Below are 10,440 nucleotides of genomic sequence, written 5' to 3' on the forward strand. Positions count from 1 at the left end.
GGGAAAAAAAGAAGTATTTTTAAATGGGTCAAAATACTAAATTATTTGTACATATATTCAAGTAGATTGGCTGTTTTCTTATAACACATGTATTTCATAAATCATAAGATAAGAGACAAATACTTGGGATTTAAATGACTAACATAGTATTTTTCCCTTGGATTTCGAAAATTAAATAATCTTTTCCCAAAGATAATGGGAAAATGATTTCTACTGAATTTCTGATAAAGCTGTCATATCAACATATCTCTATTAGTAGAAATCATTGCTTTTGAGAAAGAAATAAAAATTATAGTATTTTATATTACATGTAAGCCCACTTCCACTTTCACCCAAAATATATACCTTCTGCCTGTTAAGACACTCACAATCACCAACTCAAAGCTTACAAAATTCTATTGGTTTGATGGCCATGCTCTTCTGGGAAAATAATGCCTTGATGTAGCCAGACAGTATAATGGTCAGACTTCCAAGCTCTGGACTCAGAGAGAAAAGAGTCTGAAACTCATGAGATTAGCTCAAAGGGAAATTTATGGATTTAAATGCAGAATTAGAAAAGAAGAAAGATTGGAATCCAATAAATGAGAAAAGTCATATGATCATCTTAATAAATGCAGAAAAACATTTGATGGAGTCAATATCATTCATGATTAAAAACTCCCAGCTTACTAGGAACAGAGTGGTACTTCCTTACTCTGATAAAGGGTATTGACAACGAATCCCAGTCTTTTTGTTAAAGGAATGTGAGCAGGATTCTCTTATCTGCAACCTAAATAGTCTTGATTCAAATACCATCAATTATCGCTTACAGTTTTAAAAGCAAATACATTTGTATTGTCACTAAAAAATAACCATTGCTAAAGTTAATTCCTTTTACAAGTTAGATTGAGGATGGTTTTCATTTGCAAATTATTTCCTGATTACTCAACACATATTGAAAATTTCATAATTCAAGAAAAACGCCAGTGTTCTGGGCACCATTTATTTATTTATTTAATTGATTGGTTTTAAAAAGAGAGGAAGGGAGAAAGAGATACAGAAAGAAACACGATGAGTGAGAACATCTGATTGGCTGCCTCCTGCACGCCCCCCTCTGGGGATTGGCCCACAACCTGGGCATGTGCCCTGACCAGAAATTGAATGGGCAACCTCTTGGTGCATGGGTCGATGCTCAACCACTGAGCCACACGGGCTGGGCTCTGGGAGCCATTTAAATACTGAAATTTCACCTAAGGAATTTACATTTTGATCAATAGAAATAATAATGTACAATGATTTTGAAAATTACAAGTTAAAAGGTCATCCCCAAAGTTGGGAGGAAGCATCTTCCGCCTAGATGCCCACCTAGGCTCCCAACAACAGGTGAGGACACGGGACAACATGACCCCAAACAAGGCTGCAGCCAACATCTAGAGAGCAATTTGAATTTGGAAGTTTTCTTAATTAGGAAGAAAACTCAATCTGTGTTGAGTTATTCTTAACATTGTAACGTTGATAATGGACCTGAAGGCCATGTAGGGTCGAGGTCAAGCTCGGAAAGTGTCCATTTGGCTTCACCCCTCTCTGCCCAAGGCCTCTGCAGGGCTCCCGGCCCCGACATCTCTCTGACCACAGCCCCAGGAGGCCCACCTCCCCTTCCTCCTGGAAGGACATGACCCCTATATCCTCCAGGCCTTCCCGAAGCTCAAGGACGTCCAGGGTCCCATCCTCATTATGGTCCAGGTACCAAAAGAGTTCTTCGTAGAGAGCGTCCATCAGGGCTGCCTGGCGGCAGGGGTGGTCCACACTGCGGCCCCCGAGAGTCACCCAGAGGGGGAAGGGAGAGGGAGGAGGGGGATCTCTGCCCACCACAGTCCAGACGGCAGCGGCCTAAGATAGCCGCTCCGCGAGAGAAAAGCAGAACGGAGAGGGCGCCTCACAACGGCCCAGGGCCGCCAGGGCCGGGCACGCGGTGTTCCTGGAGCCTGGCGGAGTCACGCTGGGGGCCTGGCCTGGGGCGGGTGGCCACAGTGTTTCAGCTGCGCCCCCAGGTCAGCCGATCAGACGCCCTGGTGTCCACCCCACTGCAGCAGAAGCCTAGTGGGGCGGCCTTCCCCAGGATTTATGGAAGACCTTTGCACAGAGGTGGACCTTCTTTCCAGAGAAAAGGGGTAGAGAGGTATTGGGACACGGACCGTGGGGCCATCATGATCGGTGGTGAGGGCCAACAGTTTTTGAAAGTTGTTTGGTTACACCTTTCCAAAAAGTCTTCTTCTAAGGTTGAGACACTTAAGAATTGTTGTAGGGAAGACTGGGAATTAGGGACTTAATGAAAATCTTCCCACTTGGACCTTTCCTTCTGTGATGCTCCCCACCCTCTCACCCACCCCCAAGCCCAGATCCTCATCTCCACCCGGCTGCAGGGCCTGCAGGGCAAGGCCGCTCCTCCAGGCCCCTCTCTAGTCTCGCAGAGGCGCACCTGGGAGGGAAAGCTCAAAGTGGGCGGAAGTGAAGTCAGCTGGGGTCCCAGGGAGAAGAAGGGAGATGCTCACACAATGTTCGCGACTCTTCTGGATCCCACTCTTGGGGCCTCCAGAGGGCTCTGGCTCCCCCAGACATACACCTGTGGTTCCTCATCCCACTCCATCAGAAATCAGGAAGTGTGATTTCACGGTAAAAACCTCGCTTTTTATGTAATTTATTTTCCTAAATATGTAGTGCTCTTTAAAAAGCTGAATATTAAAATTAATGTAAAGCAACAAGAATATGCATTCATTGCTGGTGGGAATGCAAAATGGTGCAGCTGCTTCGGAAGAAATTTTAAGGGGGAAAAAAGAGAAAAAGAAAGACATTTTGGCAGTTTCTTACAAAACTAAATACACACAATACAACCCAGAAATCACAGTCCTAGGTATATTCCCAAAAAGGTTGAAAACGTATGTAATGTATGTCTGCACAAAACCTGCACACAAATGTTTATAGCAGCATAACTTCCAAAACCTGGAAGCAACCAAGATGTCCTTCAGTAAGTGATGGGCACATAAACTGTGGTATATCCACATAATGGCATATTATTCAGCACTAAAAGAAATGAGCTATGCCCCAGCCAGTTTGACTCAGCAGTTAGAGTGTCAGCCAGCGGACTAAATTGTCACTGGTTCAATTCCCACCAAGGGCACATACACTTGTGGTTAGTCCCTGGCCCTGGTCAGGGTCGTGGGGGAGACAACCAATCGATGTGTTTCTCTCACATCAATGCTTCTCCCTCTCCCTCTTCCTCTCCCTCTCCCTCTCCCTCTCCCCCTCCCTCTTTCCCTCCCTCTTTCCCTCCCTCCTACTCTATCTGAAGATAAATGGAAAAATATCTTCAGGTGAGGATTAAAAAAGAAAGAAATGAGCTAGTGAACCATAAAAAGGCATGGAGGAACCTTAAATGCATATTACTAAGTGAAAGAAGCCAATCTCAAAGGCTACCTACTGTATGAGTCCAGTATGATACCTTCCTCTTAATTTTGCTGTAAACCTAAAACTGCTCAAAAATAAATAAATAATTTTTTAAAATTCATCAGAAAAATTTAATCAAGCCCTTGTCTGTTCGTTCTTGACCTATTGACTCATCATGTCAAGTACTGACAACATAAACAGGATCATTACCTGTCCTTGAAATACCCATGGGTTTGCCTGGAGGAGGAGGTTACGCCATGGGTAGTCATACTTATACTGTGGCTTTGCAACCAGCGTTTCCCCCCGAGCTGCCGAGCAGTGGCAGATGTCTAATGCTTTGTTTCACAAGACGTGCTGTGGCCCCATCAAGAACAAATTCTTCCACAGAAGAGACGTTTACAGTCCACAGGGAATGATCCTTCCTTGTGCACCACAGAGAATACAAGTAGTCACAACGAGTCACAGAAATTCAGGTACCCAGCTAGGGCACAACAGTACATAGGACCAAGTAGAAAAGACGGAAGTCACAGCCAGCACATTATACAACTGATAAGAGGGCGCAACCCAGAGAGCTGACAATCTAATCACTATGCAACTCTTCGGACTCTGAGCAGCCTCCCTTCTTGCTCTTGGTATTCCTCTCCATGCAACAGGCCTACACCCCTTCCAATCCTGTGTCTCTCCTAAGAAGTTCCAGTAGGAGTATGTGCCTATGAAAATATGGCAAACAACTTAGTTTTTAAATTACCTATAATTTCCCAGGTGAACTTGTTCAATCAACTAGCCCTGAACTTGGATACAAGAACACCTTCATACTCTACAAAGCCTGTCCCCCTTCTCTTCCATGTATTAATTAAAGAGTTGCTATTAAAACAGTGCCAAGATTCAAGAAGAAAGAAAGAAATATCTGTAAAATCCTATTGGGCAAGATCCCTTTTTCATTTTATTGCCTTAATTCTAAATTTAGACTTTTTTGGGCCCTACTCTGTTCAAAAGTCTTCCAAGCTTATAGTGAAACAAAATAAGCAAACTTCCAGCCAAAACTGCTGACTCTCACAATTAGTTTATTTTCCTCATAATTTCCATTTCGGTACATTAGAATCCAGAGTATTTCCTCTACTCTTTAATGTCCTGGAATATTTTTCCTCAGAATACCTTAAATGATATCCAAACATTGGGACTGTCTTTTAGAATGTCCCGATGTAGCCTGTGATGAAAAATAACCAAGGTGGAGGCAGAGAAGGGAGAAGAGGAGGAGACAGAAAATACTCAAAAGAGCAGACAGGGTTACGAGATAGTTGTGGGACAATTAGTAATAACTACTGTATCTCCTTGTTCCTCACATGACATCCTACTCATTCCATATTCTCACCTTCCTAAGGCCCAGGAGAACTTAATACAAATGTTCTCTCTTCTAAAACACTACTTTCATAATGAGGAGACTGAGGAGCACATGGAAAAGAAAAGTCATATCAGAAATCATAATGATTTCACACAACTTTGTCTCGGGACTTGCTTTAATGTCTTTTCCCTTCCTGGTACATTTTGGAACACACTGTAATGGTTAGCTATTGTATCCCTATGTCTACTTTCCACATTCTATTTTTATATGCCATATTCTTTCCATCTAAGGTTCCGCATAAAGATTGGCCACAGCCCTGGCCAGTTTGGCTCAGCGGTTAGAGCGTCGGCCTGCGGTCCGGAGAGACCCGGGTTCGGTTCCCGCTAAGGGCATGTACTTCGGTTGCAGTTTGTCCCCGGCCCTGGTTGGTCATGCGGGTGACAGCCACTCGATGTGTCCCTTCACGTCGATGTTTCTCTCTCTCTCCCTTCTCTCTCTCCCTCCCGCTCTATCTGTACAAAAAAAATGGAAAAATATCCTTGAGGATAAAAAAAAAAAAAAAAAAAAAGATTGGCCACATAACCCTAGTTCCAGTTATTTGACTGGCTACTGTTTCCCAGGCTCCCCTCGACCCCCTCTGTTACCCATCTGTTTTCTACACAGCCACCAGAGGGATCTTCCTAAAACTTCTCAAGGGCTCCCATCACTCATAGAATAAAAATCCAGACCACCCAGCAGGCCCACAGTGCCTTTCACAATCTGGCCTCTGTCTACCCAATAGGACTCTATTTCTCAGGAAGGCCCTGCTGACCAGTGGAAAGTCAGTAACGTTGGGCCTCCTGTCCAGGTAGAACACTGGCTCGTCCACACAGAGGCAGACACGTCTTCCTGGTAGGGGTTGTCCCTTCCTGCCACGAGGGCTCCGAGAGCACCTCTCCCTGGGGCCTCGCGGAATGCCTGATCGACAGGCATGAAATCTCACACAGCACAGCCTCTGACCAGGGCCCGCTTCACAGGAAAGAGGTGTGGGAGGGGGCCGGTGACCAAGGAGTCCACTGTCCATATCACACAACACTCCACCTCGAAGCAGCCGGCCTCACAGGATGTTAGAATGGCCCACTGAGAGCATCGGTAAAGCATCACCGAGGAGACAATATCTGACAGAGATGGGTGCCACCCTTCAGATGCAGCACATGTGAAAATCAAAGACCTGCGTCCGTCCCTGTGCTCCCAACAGGAAGAGCACATGAGTCCAGGACCCAGAAGTGGAAGCAAGAGTGGTCCCCTGACTATCATTCCCAGAAACCCACTGGGGGAATTTTTGCTTCCCATTCCCACAACTCTGGGCTCTGCAGTTAGTTGCTGGTCCCCAAACAGGATATACTCTTGTGTCCAGGGACCGGCAGGCAAGAGGAGAAGTCACCATCTTAGTAGGTGTGAACTGATCCTGATCAGCGGGTGGTAGGGCTGCTCTTACACGAGACAGAGAAATGCATGCAATGCAGGTGACCCACATGCACAATGTGATCGGTGACTCTGCAGCACCTGCAGTAACACTGGCCTGAGAAGCTCAGGAATGCGGCTTTGAGTCACACCACCAGGTAAGTCACCAAGACCTACAGCGATGACAGCTGGGTGTGAGTGGAATGTAAAATAGACGCTCAAGAAGGGAAACAATGAGTCCCAGGTGTGACCAGGTGAAGCAATGGGGACTGCGGTTTGTCCCTCTGACCTCCCTGAGGAAGAGAGGCTGAGGATCATACAGAGCAGCAGACCTGGTGGCCAGGTCAGATGGCCTTCAAGAGAACCTGCTGCGGGAGCCCAGGGGACCAAAAGCCTAGCCCACCGCACCTCTGGAACTTTGGACCCACTGCGGCCCTCACACCAGTGCTCACTTGCCCTGGGCTGTTCCTAGCCACAGTGGGGCGCTAGCACTGGGCAGCCGGCACCAGCGCAGGGTCCTCTACGGAACAGCATTTCCTCGGATACTGCCCACTAGCCTCGATGAGACTTTCGAAGACCATGCTTTGGTCTGAGGTTCTTCCTAAGGCAACCCTTCCTCGTGGCACTCTTTTCAGAGGGGTTCAACTTGCACCCCGAGGCTCACTCCTGTTCCCTCTGCCGTACCCTTCACGGGCATTTCCAGTAAATCTCTGGTACACCCAACTCCGTCTTGGTTTCTGCCCCTCAGAGGCCCACTGACACAGTTATTACCAGGAGGGGTCCAAGACAAGAGGTGGGGACATGGGGCTTGGGAACTGACTCACCAGCCTGCAGGCAAGAGCCCAGAGTGGCATATGGGGTAAGGATATGCCTTGCACAAGGCAGGAACCCAGTGCTGAAGATGTCCCGGTGGTGACCTGGAAAGATCACCTGGAAAGACCTGGGAACACTCTAACTAGTGAAATAATTTGTGCATTTGAAAAATACGAGGGGCGCTATGCTAATGAGGGTAAGCAGGAAAGCAGCATGATAAAAGGAGCAATTCACCGGGAAGATACAACACTGCTAAATTTGATAGTATAGTCTCAAAATATAAAAGGGGGAAATTGAGAGAATTACAAAGAAACAGTGGAAGCTCCGCAGTCGTAGAGGGAGAGTTTGACACCTCTCTTCTGTAGTGATTGTAGTAACAGTATTAGATCACTTAAAGGCTCATCGTTAATTGATTGCTTATTAGGTAGCAGGTAATTAATGTATTCATTCTTCACAATAACCCTCGTGTTACCTCTGTCATAGAGGAAACTGAGGCTAGAGAGATTTAAAGAATGGTCCAAAATTAACTAGTAAGTAACAGAACCAAGATTTAAACCCAGGCAGTTTGGCTAGATTTTCTTACAAGCTTATCTGTGCATGTAAAAGGATGTTTATCTGGCAAAACTATGGAGGCAATAAAATGACCAGCGGTGGAGGGAAGAATAGGCAGAGCACAGAGGATTGTTAGGGCAGTAAAACTACTCTGTGTGATACTATAATGTTGGATATGTCAGGTCCACTTGTCCAAGCCCATGGCATGTGTAACACCAAGAATGAACCCTAAGATAAACTATGGACTTTGAAGGTTCATCATAGGTAAACATTGCACCGTTCTAATGAGTGATGTTGACAGTGGGGGAGAGGCTATGCACATGCAGGAGCAGGGAGTACATGGGGAAGCTCTGTGCCTTCCTCTCAGTTTTATTATAAACCCAAAACTGCTCTAAAAATAGTGGGTTTTGCCCTGGCCAGTCTGGCTCAGCGGTTAGAGCGCCAGCCTGCGGTCCAGAGGGACCCTGGTTTGGTTCCTGCTAAGGACACGGACCTCGGTTGCAGTTTGTCCCCGGCCCTGGTTGGGTCATGCAGGCAGGAGGCAACCACTCGATGTGTCCCTTTCACGTCAATGTTTCTCTCTCTCTCTCGGTTCCTCTCTCTCCCTCCCACTCTATCTGAACAAAAAATGGAAAAATGTCCTCGGGTGAGGATAAAATAAAAATAGTGGGTTTTTTAAATAAAAAATATATTTTATCCAGCATTTCTAGGTACTTCCAACAGGTAAATTTGGGTTATATTTTCCTACTTAGCTGGAAATAAAAGTATATTTCATGTATATATATACAATACATATAGTGATAAACATGTGCCATCTTGTTCTGTGTTTGCATATACAGTTTTATATTTGTTCTTATATAAATCTTGGAAAAATGAAAACATTTTTTATTCTCTCTTTCTCAGTCAATCTAGCCAAGGTTTGTCTATTTCATTCATATTTTCAAAGAACCAAACAACAACAAAAAAAAGCATGTATTTAAAGTACATGGTTAAATAATTCATGGGTCAAAGATGAAATCATATTGGAAACTAGAAAATACTTGGAACTAACTAACAACAAAAGCAGAAGCTTGGGGGATGCAGCTAAAGAAGTGATTAAAGGAATACTATCTGTAGCTTAAAATTAATGAATTGAGCATTTAATGCAAGAAATTTTAAAAAGAACAAATAAGTAAATCTAAAAAAGGGAAAAGGAAATAAACAGAAATTAAGGGACAAAAAAAAAGAGAGAGAGAGAATCAGCAAAAGGGACCAGGAATGTTGGGGAACATAACTACAGACACAGTCAGAACATTTTAAAAATCCTAAGTGAATAGTATGAACCTTGGACAAAATGAGCCGTTTCCTAAAAATTATAACTTACTAAATCTGACTGAAGAAGAAACAGTAAACTGAAGAGGCCTGTCCGTACTGCAGACATGGAATGAGTAGCTTAAAATACAAAACTATAAGACAGTTGTTGGCTCTGCAGTTGAATCACTTTCCCTCTTGGGACAGGGATGCCGAAGCTCCTCTTAGGTTTCCGTGGGTTTGGAGACAGTCCAAATACATGCGCCCTGCTAAGGGGGCTGAACTTCAGTGACACAATTAAAATGACTCAGAGACCAGTGGGCCAACCCTACAGGTCAGTTTATGTACCCTGGGCATGAAGAATGTCAATCAAAGGAATGTTGCCTCTCCTCAACAGGAAGTTGGGGAAAACTCCTAAGATTGGTTTTGTTTTTTATGTGGTTTTTTTTTAATCTATGCAATTTATTGGGGTGACGTTGGTTAACAGGATAATATAGGTTTCAAGTGTACATTTCTATGATACATCATCTGTATATTGCATTGTGTGCCCACCACCAAAGTCAAAATCTTCTGTCACCATGGAAGTATTTGGCCAAGGCTGGTTTTTCAGGGGATCTGACACAGGCAAAACTAGCTGGTGCAGCAAAGCAGCTTCGAAGAGATACAAAATGTGAGCTTTTTACAGGATTTGGGGCCCACTGAAACCTGACAGCTATAAAGTTCAAGTTTGATTAAATGTTTACAAGGGCTCAAAAAGGCAGGTAAAGGGCCTGGGACGCATTCAGATCAAAAGTACTGTGGTCCAGTGGGCGTGTTCACCGCACCGACTTCATCTGGAAAAATACCCGGAGCCTTTCAGAACTAGCGGCGAGTCGGGGGGGGGGGGGGGGGGGGGGGGGGTTCCAGGCCGCGCGCCCCATTCGGGAGCATCTGAACCCATTCGAGGCTGGGAGCCGCGGCTCCTCCTCCTTCCTGGCCGAGCCCGGCCGCCGCCCTCCGAGCTGGCAGTAACCCGACTCCACGCAGCCCTCCCGGCCCTCGGCCGCACCCAGCAGCGACCCACCTCCTCGGCGTCCTGGCCCAGGGGGATGCCCAGATTCCGGAGCCCCTCCTGCAGCTCGCCGATGTCCACCACGCCGTCCCGGTTGCGGTCCAGCTGCTGGAACAGGGTCTCGTAGCGCCGGGGCGGCTCCGCGTCCTGGCAGGCCGCCGCGGGCAGCACCAAGCCCCGCAGCCAGCGCAGCATCGTCCCGGAGGCGCGGGGCGGCGCGGACGAGCGAAGTCACCCGGATCCCGCGCGACGGCCGCCGCCTGGCTGCCAGGGCCCGCCGTGAGCACAAGCAGCCGCGGGGACCCCACCCAAGGCCGGCAGGGCGCGCAGGGAGGGGCCGCGGCTGGGGAGGAGCCCGCCCGGAGCCCGCCTCCACGGGCGCGGCCGAGGGCGGGCAGGAAGGGCCGGTCTGCGCGTGGGTCTCGGGGGCTGTGGGAGCTGGGGAGACCGTATGCTCGGGTCCCAGCTGTCAGGGGCGCGGGTACAAGGAACGAGGATCAAGCCCCCAGAAGTCATGGGCCTCAGC

The 10,440-nt window shown here is 46.9% G+C and overlaps 1 protein-coding gene across 1 annotated transcript in view; it reads right to left on the reverse strand.

The window, feature by feature from the left end:
- The window catches only part of SLC25A24 (solute carrier family 25 member 24), a 35,254-nt gene extending 25,111 nt beyond the window's left edge, over positions 1 to 10,143 (reverse strand). Inside the window, exon 1 of the mRNA XM_036273309.1 lies at positions 9,927 to 10,143. Within this exon, the coding sequence (XP_036129202.1) occupies positions 9,927 to 10,109 (183 nt within the window). The 5' untranslated portion in view covers positions 10,110 to 10,143. The remainder of the gene's footprint in view (positions 1 to 9,926) is intronic.
- Between the last annotated feature and the right edge of the window lie 297 nt (positions 10,144 to 10,440).

Source organism: Molossus molossus, unplaced genomic scaffold (assembly GCF_014108415.1).
Source record: "Molossus molossus isolate mMolMol1 unplaced genomic scaffold, mMolMol1.p scaffold_m16_p_20, whole genome shotgun sequence".
Lineage (NCBI taxonomy): Eukaryota > Metazoa > Chordata > Mammalia > Chiroptera > Molossidae > Molossus > Molossus molossus.